Source organism: Anarhichas minor, unplaced genomic scaffold (genome assembly GCF_050575085.1).
Source record: "Anarhichas minor isolate MPS153535 unplaced genomic scaffold, ASM5057508v1 ptg000046l, whole genome shotgun sequence".
In the NCBI taxonomy this organism is placed as follows: domain Eukaryota; kingdom Metazoa; phylum Chordata; class Actinopteri; order Perciformes; family Anarhichadidae; genus Anarhichas; species Anarhichas minor.
Window position 1 is genome coordinate 1,620,453 of NW_027466492.1, and position 15,272 is coordinate 1,635,724.

At 43.1% G+C, this 15,272-nt stretch overlaps 1 protein-coding gene across 2 annotated transcripts; it reads right to left on the reverse strand.

Moving 5' to 3' along the window:
* Position 1: 1 nt before the first annotated feature.
* ints4 (integrator complex subunit 4) lies at positions 2–14,981 on the reverse strand. Of its 2 annotated transcripts, none has more exons than XM_076111957.1 (24): positions 14,856–14,981; positions 13,900–14,094; positions 13,570–13,687; positions 13,131–13,237; positions 12,880–12,994; positions 11,841–11,926; positions 11,628–11,678; positions 11,255–11,343; positions 10,757–10,877; positions 9,675–9,746; positions 9,380–9,554; positions 8,828–9,033; positions 8,539–8,681; positions 7,093–7,208; positions 5,627–5,760; positions 5,170–5,312; positions 4,565–4,658; positions 4,327–4,407; positions 3,248–3,378; positions 3,104–3,163; positions 2,223–2,382; positions 1,969–2,112; positions 819–911; positions 2–406 (listed from the first exon to the last, which is right to left on the reverse strand). In XM_076111957.1, the coding sequence occupies exons 1-24, from the start codon at positions 14,907–14,909 to the stop codon at positions 194–196; spliced, it is 2,901 nt and encodes a 966-aa protein (XP_075968072.1). In that variant the 5' UTR covers positions 14,910–14,981; the 3' UTR covers positions 2–193. The 2 variants fall into 2 exon arrangements, with proteins under 2 accessions (XP_075968072.1, XP_075968071.1); XM_076111956.1 differs by having other exon boundaries at positions 791–911.
* Between the last annotated feature and the right edge of the window lie 291 nt (positions 14,982–15,272).

The window sequence follows — 15,272 nt, forward strand, 5'->3', positions numbered from 1 at the left end:
CTCCATCACATGGGTTTGTCTTTATCATAAACAAATTGTAAAGTACAAAAATATTCCCCATACAATTTGACACGGCACGAGTAAAGCACACTAGTGCTTCCTACTGCTGAACCATAAATTACTTTTACGCTTGGCCTAATTCTAAAAATGAATGTGTGGCCATAGAGTTAGAGCCTCATCTGTGTGTCCACCGTTAAAGAGTTGTGTTAGCGGCGGGCGGGTTTGGGCATGATGTAGACTTTGACGGGCTTGCTGAACGGAATGGTTCCCTCCACGGCGGCCTCCGGCGGCGAGAGGCTGTCGATGCTGTCGCTCCATCCCAGCTTGGAGGCCGGCGAAGGGGAGGAGAGGGAGGCTGAGGAGGAGCTGTAGGCCAGCAGGAGGCGCACCTCGATCTGAGACGGCTCTGAGAGAGAGAGAGAGAGAGAGAGAGAGTCAAAGTTGATTCACTGATGAAGAGGGCAACGTTTACCAGTCTGGGGTGTGTGTGTGTGTCTCACTCTGGCTGATTTTAAACAATCAGGATTTGATTCATTTTAACCAGGAGCCAGTTAGAAGTAGCATTGGCTGCTATTGCTGGCGTTACCTTATAACAGGTGTGTGATTGGAGAGAATGTTTTTGACAGCTGTATTGATTTCTTTTTTTTAAATGCAGAATTTGAGTTGGATCAGTTGATGTGTATCGATGTCTCACTCTTGAATCCGTTTTCCGTATTAAAAGTAGATGGAGAAAAACATTTTAATGTGTCACTTGAAACAGAAATATGGGGTGTGTGTGTATGATACACACCTGTCCACGCGGTGTGTGAGAGGTAAACCTGTGTGATGAGTCTGTGTCTGTCAGGTCCAGGCTTCCTGAAGTCTCCAGGTTTGGGATGGATCACGTGACTCTGGCCGTCTGGATACAGAACCTGAAGGGACACGATGCACAGAAAGCAGCTGATTCAGACAGTTTTTTCATATCCACAGTGAACGAGTGTGTTTTAGAGAGGACATTCTCATAGTCAACATTCCTGAGCTACAGTTCAGGGTTTTCCACAGACAGCTTGAACTAAACCGATCTTTTACATCCTTAACTCCAGTAGTCAACACTCTTATCATCTCTGGGGCTAGAGCAACAGTAAGCAGAATAACAAACAAGTTACAATCTTACTGTGCAAGAAAAGAAAGAAATGTTGCCACAGCTTTGGTAAACATCCACATTCTGATATCAGAATACCTAACAATTTGGCGTTTGCTTGTAAAGTACAAATATCATATTACTTGTAACTGAGATGTTCTTCATGTTGAAGAGGAGGAAGTTGAGGAATCAAACACTTAAAATAAACAGCAAAAAGGAACAAACTCCCAGTGTTGAACGCTTCAAATGAAGTGTGGGAGTATGTTTTGTACTTTGTCCATGTAATATCACAGAATAAAACGTGAGTTAGCAGCCGCGACAGTTTTTACCTTGCGAGTCTGTGTGTGACGCATCGTGGCAAAATGTGGTTCTGGAGACACCTTCTGTACACAGAGTAGGTTGGAGTTCTTTGCCAGGTGTTTATATTTCTGTCTGTCTGTGTGTGTAGTTGAGATCAAAACGAAGGCAGATGTTTGGCGTCGCGGCCGGTGTGACGCCATCGCAAGATGGTCTCTAGATTATATTCAGAACTAGTACGTTTCATTTCAAGTGCTGGGACTTTGCTCTTAAAAAAACAAGAATGAACAGATTTGCAAAACTACGCCCACAATGTTTATTACTTTGACCCTTCCTTCATCACCTGATCTGAACCTGTCGAGCTTCGCTGGTTCTTATTTTGTTGCAACAAAGACCCATAACAATTTTTAAAAAAAACGAATGTAATTCTTTAAAGCTAAAAATACTGAACAGCTTGTTGCAGTCTACAAAGGACTGCCGACTCTGAAGCTGAGTGAAACCCCAAAAGGTCCAGTGAGAAGCTCAGTAATATAGTTGTGCAGTGAACTGACCTGTACTTTCACAGTGTTCTGGGGATCCTGGACGTGCTCTAGCATCGCATCGATGTCCAGCGCCACCACCAGGCCCGTGGTGAACCTCAGCGGGTTGTCCGACTCCCCCGTCGGCTCTATGATGGTGGCTGTTGCCCGATGGATCTGTCGACCGGCAGGGAAAAGTTAATGAAAGCAAAGAAAAGCACTCGGTTCATCAAACTGCACACCACCGCTGGTGAGTACAAAAACATATTCTGACAGATTCATCATACTTGTTCAGGCAGCCTGAGCTGCAGCAGGCCGCTCTGTCTCAGAGTCGTCTGCAGGATCTTCACCATCTCCACCGGCTTACAGGACGACAGCCGGGGCATCAGCTCCAACAGCTTGTCCACAAAGCTGTCCTGCAGGTGGGGCAGCTCCGCCAGAAACAGCCTGAGGGTTGCAGAAGATATGGAAGGAAGAAATAGTGAGAGGAGAGCATTGAAGCATATATGGACCAACAGTAAGGAGTAGGGACATTCTACCCTGAGTCCACTATGCAAATTCAACCAGTTTCATTTGTGTCTGCCTCTTCAGTAAGACTGTCATTCCTGAGGCTCATTAGCCCCCATTCAGGTTGAAATCAATATGTCAAACAATTCCCAGAGAAATAGAAGTTGGAAGAGATGATGAGGAGAAGGAAACACCACTCATCAAACACAGAATGCAGGCAAAACAACGGACATTGAAGACAGATCAATTGTGAGAGCTGACGTTTCAGGGGATTTTTCCGGGGAACACTTAAACGGCCGGTCTGCTTTAGTCGTGTCTGTATAAAGACGACTCAAAGAGCTCCATAATGTGACAATGTGTCCAGGGTCAACAATGAACACTGAGACGCATCACACATCTGGAACAAACTCTCAGATAACTTGATTACTCTTCCATTCCTTTAAGTTAAGGCTTAAAACTGTTCCGTTTGCCACTGCCATTAATTGGGTTACATTTTTGACTGTAACTTGTATTGCCATGTTTAATCAATTTTACCTTGTTTTTACTTATTTCATTTGACTCCTAATTATTGCCGTCAATCCGGTTCAACTCACAAATTAAAGCTCAGATATCCTGACAGTTTGGAGAACAGAAAGACGGACATTATCAGATCATTTCTCACCTCTGGAACGACTCAATGTCCTGCAAAAACTTCTCACAGCTGCTGATGAGTGGATCCAACCTGAGGAGAAAAAAGAAACGTCTGCATACAGGTGTGGTCCACATTAAATGCATATGGTCAATGTGTGTGTGTGTGTGTACTGACCCTTGCCTGGTGCGAGCAGTCAGGACGAGCTGCAGAGCTTTGGCCTGCAGGCGAACGTGATGTATGGTGGCCACCTGTCTGCTCTCCAAACCGCTGTACAGAAACTCCAGCTTGTAGGTTTCTTCTAAGATCTACAAACACAACGACACACACACGTTCAACACAGGCGTCACAACATCAGGGGTGCAACATCAGGGGTGCAACAGATCATAAAAGTTGAGTCACAGATCGGATCAGCACAAACAAAAAAATGGAGCAAAAGTAACTTTTAGAAATGTCCCCGATCACACTTTTAGTTGCCGATAACAATTGCCGATCATCGATGATCCAATATGGCAGATACAGATTGTGTTTGTGGTTTTGTTTTGTTATAGCAGCTGGTCTACAAGGCTCCAGACTATTTCTTTTCACCGCTGTCCCAAAAATCCTTTCAACAAATCAGCGGTCAGTATAAGTCATCAAAAGTTCAAAATGTTGTCCTTTCACTTTGTTATAGTCACCTTAAGCGATTATATTCATAAAAAACACACAATTCAATTGATTGAGAAATAAAAGATTGTATTTTTATTGATAAAGAAATATATACCTAGTGTTAGAAAGTTAAACAAGTCATAATTAACTCTCTAATATACATTTGATGTTGTTGTGTCTCCTTCATACAACTTGATGTATTCAAGTTTCTCACGAAAGAAACTACCTTTTATGAGATTACTTTTGAACACATCAGGATAAGGTTTGAATTAATTTACCTTCTGCCAGTACTCATTAGCACTGAACGCAACTGAATGGAACCTCCGTACGTTAGCCGTTAGCTGCCCACGTCTCTAGCTCTCCTCTTGCTGATTTAAACAGATTTGTTGTTCACGATGTAACATAATCAGGGATCAGCGACTACAATACTGAACTACTGAATATATGCTGATAACGATCTGCAGTAAAACCTATTTCACACTATGATGGTTACACTGTGTAATTAATCCGCGGTTTACATGCGTCCCAAACTGTGAAGGGGGGGGGGGTGCGTACAGATCGATAGCGCACTAACCAACGCGTGTGTGTGTGTGTGTGTGCGTGCTGACCTGTTGAGCTGCTGCTGTGGCCGTGACGTTTTGTTTGAGGCAGAGAGGTACGGCCATGTTCCACAACTTCTCCTGCAGAGCCTGAGGAAACGAGGCAAAGCGAAGGTTGCTTTGAAACCACCAGTCTGTTTCCTTGAACTCCTGCTAATGTATTTCTATAACAACAGGGTCCTCAAAGAAATATTGGTCAAAGCATAATAGACAGAAATCTCTCTCACTCTCACACACACACACACACCTTCATGAGCAGCAGCTGGCAGCGCAGGTATGTCGCACAGAATTCAGCGGCTCCAGCGAGCTCCGTCTGCAGCTCCCCCAGCCGCCGCAGGTCTCTGACAGACAAACGGGAGAAAAACACATTCACACACTTCATTCAATGTTCACCAACTACAGGTTTTCAGATCATAAAACAATGGCAAACTTTGTCTGAGGGCTGGATTATTTAACTTCAGCTTTTTGCATATTTGTATATTTGAAGCTTCTTTTGAGGGTTTTGAATGAAGTTTTAAATGTCTGTTACATTTTATGATATTGAATTGTAATGTCAATGTTATGAATGAAGTTTCAAACTCTTTGGTGCAGCCCTATAAAGCATATTAATATTACCAATATTTCACTATTACAAAAAAATTAACAGTAATAGCCCGGACCTGAGAGGATCAGTAAACGACGTGTTTACCGACTTTCTGAGGTCCAATCCTCAATCCTCAAAATATAACTTGAGACAATTCTAAAGCTGCTATATAAAAAAAAATTAAAAGTGACGATTACTATTGAGGAAAAGAGTATGAATGAATGAATTAAAGAAGGGCTTCCACATTGTGTGTGTGTGTGGTTATGCACCGTATCGTGAAGTTCAGCAAGTCCTGGGCTCCGGGTGCTTCCAGGTTCTGGATGGTGCTGACCCTGTTCAGACTCTGCTGTAGGAAGAGCTGAGCTGATTCCACTGAACCCAAACTACAACGCGAGTCCACCAAGCCCGGCAACTAAAAGAAAAAGACAGGACAACAGTTACAGGAGATCATTTTTTGTGTGTGTGTGTGTGTGTGTATATACGAGTCTGGCCATTAGTCTGATAATACAACATTTGCGTCAGTGACAATGGGTCCCGTTACTCGCTGTGGGGGTGTCTACTGGGAATAGAGCTGGAACGATTAGCATTTTTTGCCCATGACGGTGGGACCTTCTGTATCAGTCATGCTGAATATAGAGTGTAAAAAAACTAAACCGTTAACGGCCCAGAGCAGGTTCCTGTCAGGGGCCGCAGTACGACTGAGACCTGCAGGGTTTCACTTCTCACCCTGAGTGGCGGCACGAGGTGAGACAGGCTGTCCCTCAGGTAGACATAGTGTCTGAAGGTGTGGTCGGAGAACAGCGCCGGCATGGTGGGACACGACTTGGCGGCGTTGAACACCAACACCAGCACCGCGATGTCTGAGGTCAACAAACAGAGTCAAGAAAGAAAAACACAGCTCACAGGTGAGTGATGAGAGAAAAAGACTATTGGAGGAAAGTTTATTGCTAATTTGTATTTTTTTTTAAGGCCATAATACTACATAATAATAAATTTCTTTAGTTTTCTGCATATTTAGATTTCCTGCCAGTTTTTGTAAAGTCACAACTGACTAAAGTCACATGTCTGTACAATGACACTTTATCAGTTTATCACTCGATGATTACTAGGCACTACGGCAACGGCGGCGCATGTACATGCTGCGGTCGGTAGCGCTACATTTTAGTCTTTACTTGTTTTAGTATTTTTGTGTTCGTCACTAATTGCATATGACAGAATACATCCTTTAACATCTGAAGAGGAAGCGTTGGAATTAAGTGCAGAGGACTTTGAGACGATCACGGTCCACAGCCGACCAACCTGCCGGACCAAACGCCACCAACCTGCCCCAGGGAGGAGAGCCGAGATGGAAGCTAAGCTAACCCAGCTAGGACCTGAGGCTACTCCACTGTCTCGTCTTCTATACGTGATCCTTGTCCGTGCCGACAGCTTTGTCTAAATATGACAACAAGGACGCACTGCGCCAACACAGATTCATTTTTAAACTAGATTAAATCATGTGGCACCCAACTTTAAAACTAGCTTATAATTAAGAAAGTTCAATTTTAGGTTTCTTTAAAAGTCAGTTTAATTTTTATTCTAATCCTAGAATAATTGAATTATGTTGCACTAAAACCTTTAACTCATTTAATTTACTAGAAACTCACAATTGAGGAGGTTTAACAGTTAAAATAGCTGCTTTTTTTAGATGGTTTCGAGCTAATTAATCAAGTTCATCAAAGAAAGTTAAAGAGGGTTTTCCTCCCTACTTTATAGACTACTTACTAGGTCGTACAGCACATACATTTATATTTTAATTTTATTTTTGATAAGCAAGCATCTCCATATTGATTAAACTAATTTTGGTTTAAACTTGGATTTACTTTACTATCTTGATTGTAGCTTGTATACTTTACTCTGCTGTCCACAGCCTGTAAAAAGGAAGAAACCGACCTGCCTAAAAACAGAAGTTTTAGTTGTACTGTCTGAACTCTAACGTATTTATAGGCTGAGGCTCATTATGGCTGCAAGCTGCTGCCTATTACTAACTACAGGCTTAAACTACAAATGCAGAATAAGCAAAGACTGCACATTTTCTGGACAAACTGGTAATGTGGAGACTTATAGTTCAGCTGCTGCAGAATGGGGTTGATGTGGCTGGTTTGCGTTGACGTCTAAGTGTGTTTTGAGATTTTCCGGCGTGTGAAGGATACAGGCTGGATCGTCCATGTCAGGCTCTGGTGTGTCGAAGTATGGGTGTGTGCTGAGCAGCTCGGGAACCAGCGGCAGCACTAGTGTTGGGTGACGGGAACCCAGGAACTTCAGACACCTTGTGAAACAAGAAAAAAATTGATATATCAGTTTTCAGGTCACCAATGAACAGTTTCCATAAGTAACAAAACATCCTATTCAGGGCTCTATTATTGATTTGTCGCTGTAACAGGGTTGAACATCACACTCACTATGAGTATAGTGCCATATTGCCATATTGTCATCTTGACAATCTTAACCCAGCGGATCTCAAACGTTCTAAAACCTTAAAAAAATCTTTAATTTTGTGTGAATTTTGGTGGCCCCTGTGGACGAAAGTGGTTTCTAGCACCAGAGTCCCTTTAGAAAACCTCTCATTGTACTGCAGCAGGTGTCAGACAGCCTGCTACGCACAGTCCTGGTTCTGGTTCTCCCGTGCCTCCCTTCCCTCCAGCAGGCCCAGCAGTACAGCCTGGGCCTCCAGCAGCATGGTGTCGGTGTCGGCTCCCAGCGGGGACCGGAGCAGCAGCGAGGCAATGCTCTGCTCCTGGCTGGAGGAGGAGACCCTTCTGCTGAGCAATGAGCTCTCTTCCTCCCGCCAGAGCTTCATACTGCAGGTCGAAGAGAAATGCAGTGAAGCCGGATCTGGGTCTGTCTACGGTGGGCTAGTCTCTGCTGGAGGACCCGCTGGAGTCGGAGTCTGATTTTACCCGGTGGCACCGATGACAAGCATTAAGAATAACTATAAATAAAATAGCCAATCTTCTCGCTGATGGTCTCGTTTACTTATGGAGTTCATATAGAGGCATCAGTACTAATTTGAGGCTGTTTCATAAAAAGTAAAAAGTTCCTTGCAGTAACTTTAATAAAGATTTTTGTATATTTCTTTCTGAAATCTCAGTACCCTAACGGTGCTGTGTATTGATGAATCATGGCGCTGTCTGTGGTAATGAAGAAGCAAACGGATTTGTTTTCCGACAGTTTCGTCTTGGATCTATAATGGGGGGGGGTAACCAAACAGGTCCCGCTGTTCAATACTAATAAATAGCCCTTTGACTACAGGTGACTTAAAGATGTTGATGCACTGGATTGTCAGTTTCATTATCTTTTGATTATTTTGTAACTTTTGCATTCATTTTGCTTAAAAGATCATTTGCATAACTTTTATAATCATCCTGTAGAATTATCAGAACTGGATTTTAGATTTATTAAATGACATAACGTTATATATGCTTTATTGTTATAATACCCACCATGGTATTTGACTGAAATAAACATCAGCATTTCTTTATTCTTTATTTACAGTGAATGTCGCCTTGTTGTTTTATACGGTGACAATATTAGAAATGTACAATGAGAAAATAAACAAAACTTGCAGCACACACACACACACACACACACACACTTACTTCCAGACGGAGTTGCGGTCGGTGGGATACTTATTGAGGTTCTTCAGCAGCTCCAGCAGAGCCAGCTGGATGCACTCTTTAGTGGAGACGTTGGTGTAGCAAATTAACTCGTGGAGGGCTTCTCTGATGTCACGAGACGAGTCCTGGAGACCGACAGTGACCTCATCAATGTGAGCGTAGAACAGGCTTGTGTTTATGTGTAATGTGACTCACAAGAAAATACATATTTCAGGGTTAAGAGATTGACTGTTGGACCAGTGTGTGTGTGTGTGTGTGTGTGTGTGTGTACCTCCAACACAGCCAGCACAGTGTCCAGCTGGTCCTCTCGGAGTGTTATGTGCGTGGATATTTCTCTCAGCACGTGGATGGACTGCAGCCTCACTTCCTCGATCTCGTCGTTGAACATGTCGACCAGGAAGTCCAGGCACTTTTCGGCGAAGCTTGTAGACGAGCGAGCCAGCTGGGACAACGCCTCCACCGCCGCAATACGGACCTCTGGAGTAATGTTGAAGACAGTGGGAAAAGCACTCAAGTCAGAGACACTGACACTGTAAAACCTGGAAGAGGTCATGACAACATATCATGTGATATAGAAAACAAACTTTAAAAAACACTTTGGAAGTGGATGTAACAGATTCAGACGGAATATTCACTCAATTTGACAACACAAATAAGTTATACGGTCCCAGATACGTCCATCTTGTGCTACTCACCTGTATAAATCAACAAAATCATCATATGTTAAAATACCCCATCAGTAACATCCCGAGGCTGTGTGGGTTTAACATCGCTCTGTTTACATCCGGTTAGACAAAGACATACGGCCCCGTGTCTCACATACCAAACATCTCGTCCTCCAGGCCGTGAACGAAGGCCCCGCAGGCCCCCGAGGCGATGAGGTAAACCGTGTTTCTGTCCAGTTTCTCCTTGGGGGCGTCGTCGGCCCACTTCCTGCCGGAGGAGAACTCTCCAGAAGTGAAGAGCTCCTTGGCCCGTTCGTGGGCCGTACGCTTCCTCTGGAACACAGAAACAGGAGAGTGAGTGGAGGTGTGCTCATTAACATAATTAGAATTTCTTGTCTCACTCACAGATTTTTAAATAAAAAGGCATCTTGTGAACGAACTTCCATGACTCACCCTGAGATCTGACATCAGCTTCTTATCCAACGTCTGCTCCAGGAAGTGAGGACTGACCTGCAGCATCGAACCCTGGTGCACGAGAAAAGATTCAACAAGTTTCACTTACGATTGTTAAATACAGTATGCAACATTACCGGCTCTGTTAAAATGATGTTTTTCCCCCCATTCAGTTCTACGTGTCTGTTATGTGTTCAAACATAACAGGGCTGTTATGGAAAGAGCCACCATGCTCACGTGAGATTTAGCACCTGGTGTTTAAGAAACAGTTTAAAGAGTGTTGTCAGTTCTCTCACATGCTGCATGAGGGGTGGATTAAAACATTTACTTTGCTGTTGAAGGCTTCATTAATGTAAGGGCGAGGGACGTGAAACCTCCCCCTCTTTCATCATTTATTAGATAAAGAACTCTGCTGCCGTTCTATTAATGTCCAGGACAAGATGTTAAGGATATGTATTCACGCATTGGGTTGGCAAGGATGTGACATTAAAGGAAGGGAGACAGCTGTTCTAGAGCATTTTTTTTAATTTATTTTGCCCCACACCCCAAGGAGAAGAAAAAAAAAATATATATATATATATATATATATATATATATATATATATATATATCATACAACTGATCTGAGAGGAGTTGTTTCTACAGTAGCCCAGAACGGACAAACCAAACACTGGCTCATGTGTTGAAGGGGCTCTAGTGATAAACAGACAGTCTTAACAGTCTTAAAATGGGTAGAAACATGGAAATGTTAGAACGTAACATTGCCTTTTTTATGTGTCAATTAGTTTCTTTTCTGCATTTTGACATGCATCAATTTGATCATAAATGTATTTATAGAGATGTCATGATTACTAAGCCAAACAGCTACCGTGGTGCAGCAGCTAGGTTGCTATCATGCTAACAAGCTGTGGCCGTGCACGCAATTTAGGCGAGTGTGTGGGACCGCGATATCACGGCTCCACCCTCCGATTACTACTGCGCAGACTCAGGCTCCAAAAACATCACCAAGGCAAGATGTCAGAGCCGGTATTCTGTTTACATTTTTGTACAGTATATACACAGTTTATGGTCACATCACTCACCAGTGTTTTGGCGGCCTGCACCCGGACCATCCAGGAGCCGTCGCTGACCATGTGGCTGATCTTCCCAAAGGCATCATCGACAAGCCGGATCTCCTCGTTGGACGACGGGATGGGAACAATGCTGATTGGACAGATGGAACTAGTCAGGCAAAGCTACTACAAACTTGTGCCACCAATCAGTTAAGTCAATGGAGGTCAATGGAAATTTGGAAATGAAAAGGAACATTTTATTTACCATGAAATATTTTATATTCACGGTAACTCGCTAACCAGATCAAAATATCAGCAATCAACATTACAAATAAATACTATCTAGAGCATCATGGGAAACAGGATGTAAAAATCTTTTTACAAATTTGTTTTTCTTTTTCAAAACACTTTTCTGGGTTTCCGTTTTTAAAGCCAGTGACAATTCTTACAGATACGAGTGTCCCTTAGCACTGTAACTCTACAGCTTGTGCTGACAGCAAGTCACTCTGAACATCACTCTCTTCTCACCTTTCCGGGTACAGCTGACTGAGCACCCAAACAATCTGCACCGCCGCTGAGCGGACCTGCTCGTAGTCATCGGTCAGCAACCTGCAGGCCTGCAAACACACATACACACGTGTTACATGCTCACAGCCACTGTCGCTGAGATGGATGCTGATGATTAACATCATGAACAGTACACCGAATGCCTAAAGACCTTTCTCATGGCAGACAGTCTGTTAGTACCATTACTTTATTATCAATCTCCCACAGAGAGGAATCCGTTTTGCAATAGTCAAAATATCCACCATGAGGAAGGTCTGTTCACTCCGGAATTTCCATTATTTTGGTAGGTGTCAGTAAAGATACAGGTGACAGATACGGGTGACAGTGCTGTTACCTGGTCATAGATGATCTCATGAATCTTCATCCCTCTCTCATGCAGCTGCAGCTGGAAAGCAAACACACAGAATGAGCTGTTATGTAAAGAGAATAATCACTGGTATGACAGCGGAGTGGGTTTTCTCACTGCTGATGTCTGTGTGGTCCCTGAATACACGAGTGTGGTGCTGGTGGAGTTTTTTAGTGAGTGTAGGGGATGGCGGTGCCCTACCATGGCTTTGAGGGCTGCAGTGCGAACTCTGGGGTCCTGGTCTCCGAAGTAGTCGCTGATGATACTCTGGACGTCCCTCACTCCTCCTGGAGCACCGAGAGAAAAACATGCAACAGAAGCATGACAACACATCACACACCAACTCACACAAAGTACAATCATGATCCATAAATGAGAGTTCATTTGAGTTTTGACTGTAATGGCAGACATTTCAAAGCTTTTGAGTATTTTCCTATCAACCTTGCAATGAAAGAAATGCATAAAAGGTGAAAAAAACCAAAAAAACGGGCCTAACAGATTACATGTTCTTCATATTTTTAGTGTCTGATATTCTGTTCACACCGGCCAATTCTGCCCTTACCACCGTTGGTATGTATGCGAGTCAGAATCATTCTATATTGACAGGCAAATGCTCGGTATTTGCAATCAGCATACTGCCACGCCTCCATTTCTCTACATAAGGAAATGCGTATCATGACACCTAAATAAAGGCTTATCTTATGGAGGAGGCGGTGAAGATGTTGTAAGAGAGAGAGAAGCATGGCCCCGAAAGAAAAAGGCAAAAAGAAAATAGCGACTCATTAGCTACAGATGCGCAATTTTGTGGCACTAGTAATTGGTTGGTGTAGCCGATCATTACAGACCAAGTAAATAAAACCAAAACTACTACATTTAAATATGGACATGCTCCATTGAATAACTCCAAGCTAGGACTGGTACACTCAGTTTTTAAAGTTGAATATTTTATAATAATTGATGAGGATGAAATGGCATGAATTTAATAGTTATTTAATATATTTGGCCAACGCATTAGGACATTCTTAACAATGGTGTTGTCTATTAAAGCCTTTTTCTAATGAATGCCATTTTAATAATGAGATGAATTTTGTAAAAAGGTGCGCGTTTACATTTCTATGACAGCCTGGTCTGAGGCAGTTCTAAAAGTATTGGTGAATCCCGGATTTGTGCACAAAAGGTAAGGAAATCTTTAAGTAAGGAAAGTCACAGTTCAGCCATCATACAGAGCGACGGCACAAACCTAATGATGTGCCAACTCCCTCGTTGTCTTTGGTCAGCGGAGTGTCCACCGTGCCGAGACATCCGAGGAGCTTCAGACACTTGTTCCTCACCCCGAAATACGTATCAGACAGGTGCTGAGAGGAAAGAAAGAGAAGAAAAAGAACACAGAGGACATTAGTTGCTTTGTGCAGAAAGTCCTGTTGAGTCCGTTACGTCTATAAAGAACACTTAACGGTGAGGTACTGTCGACGAAATGTCTGCGTGTGTCACCTTGCAGGCCATCTCTATGAGCCTCTGTCTGACTGCAGGACTCTCAGGTAGTTGTGTGCCAATGACCAGCAGAGTGTCCAGCAGCTGGGCGAGGACCTGATGGGACTCTGCAGACAGAACGGAGCAAACAGACACTTTGTTCGCTATTTATAGGTGGCTTTGTGGGAGGGGACAAATTATGTTAATATAATTTCACTTTATGTTAAAGTGCAAATAGGTGCTTTGATCCGATTCGGCAGATCTAGTTGCAATTTCCACTTCTCCTTTAGGGAGGTCACTGAAACGTTAAACTCAACAGGCAGTGCTCGGAGAAGAACAACAAAACAAAATCTGAGTATATTTCAAGGGGATCTCTTTCCCAACTGCTAACAAATATTGTAATAATTTCCAATTATGAATCTAATGTGCATGTGTGTAGATATGTGTGAACGTGTCTTACTCTCATTGTTGAGTGTGTTAATGGCGTCGTCCACGATGCAGTCGGGGCTGAAGCCCTGCGTTTTAGACAGCAGACCCAGCAGAGAGGCGATCTTCAGTCTCACCGAGTTATCTGTCTCCTGGGAGAGGACATCAGCATCAGATGTGCTTTGTCTGTGCAGCTTAGCTCAGACTGAACATGAAGACATTGTAAATTGTGCTAAAAGCCACAGGCTATGTATGAGCTCTTTTATTACAACCTTGCAGAGATTACCTTTATATCTATAAAGCTCTGAATAAGCAATGGATATTCACACGTGCTCCCGGCTACGACCCATACATAGTTCATTACCTTGTAGTAGTGCTCCAACAGGATCCTGATCACACCCTCCACGCTCTCCACCTCCACAGGCTTGCGCGCAAACTGCAGCAGGTACTGCAGGGCATCTGTGGGGTTGGTGGCCTTGCAGAGGTCGATGTGCAGAGCCGCAGACTTGCTGGGTTTGGACAGACGCAGCTTCTTGGCTGGAGCTTCTTCATGGGGAATCTGTCAGCATAACACAAAGCTATGTTTTACAGGGAGCAGGCGGCATCCTCGTTTCCCCTCATGGTGTGTGATCTCTCCTCCTCTGTTCAGATCTGCCCTATTTATTCAGCAGTACTCTGTCACATGTGAACATTTTACAAACATGGGCACTATTTTCATTTCTGCTTACATACTTTTACTTTGTTTTAATGCAGAACTTTGACTTGTTGTTAAGTACTTTCACAGCCCAGTATTAGTAACGTACTTTTACTTAACGTTACTTCTTCCATCACCGACAGTCAGCACACAAACACCCTGCTGGTCTCTTTCATAGGCTTACCAGTGTGAAATGCGTCTGTCAATACAGGTTGTGTCACAAGAAACCACTAACTAGCAACAATGACGTTATACGCCACATAAACGGATTTTATTTCACTATTGCTCACTTTGATATCTTCATCTTAAAATTAAGCTAACGAGTATTATCAGTTTTGAGGTTAGCTTATTGGTGTTCTAGTACCTCTAGTACCTACGCTAACTTAGACGGTCAACGACTGATACTATAATATCATATATACAATATTTATTTTGTAAACATATCACAGAGATGACCTGCGTTGCGTTGTGGCTGTGAGCGGCATGCTGTTGTTGTGGTTGGGTTAACGTTAGTTAGCCATTTAGCATTAGCTAACAGGCTAGTTTGCTCTCTAGCGCAACCTTCAACGTTCACGTTGGGTGACAGTTTACAGAGAGGAACGATGAAATGGGGTTCATGTGCTCACCTGTACAGTTCTAGAAAATTCCTCATAAACTCGCTTTTTCAGGTGCGCTGCCATGTTCAGGGAAAGATGACTAGCCAAGTGTTCTAATCAGCATTCAGCCAGCGACATACATTTGTCCCTTTGTACTTCCCGTAGCTACGGCAAGAAAGGTAAAAGGCGTTTTGTAAATTACTCTTGTTCTTGTTTACTCGCTTGTTTACTTGACTTTTTACTACATGTCATGACCATGAACGCTCTATTTATTTGAAGCCAGTGTGCACAGGAGGAACAATTACAGCAATAATAACGCTTTCAATGAACATAACGATATGATATTCAAGATAGACTTTGAAAACTGCGAACTTATCCTATGAACCCAGCTTTATATATTGCAGGCATATCACAGTCAATTTTGAATGTTAATATATTTGGCAAATA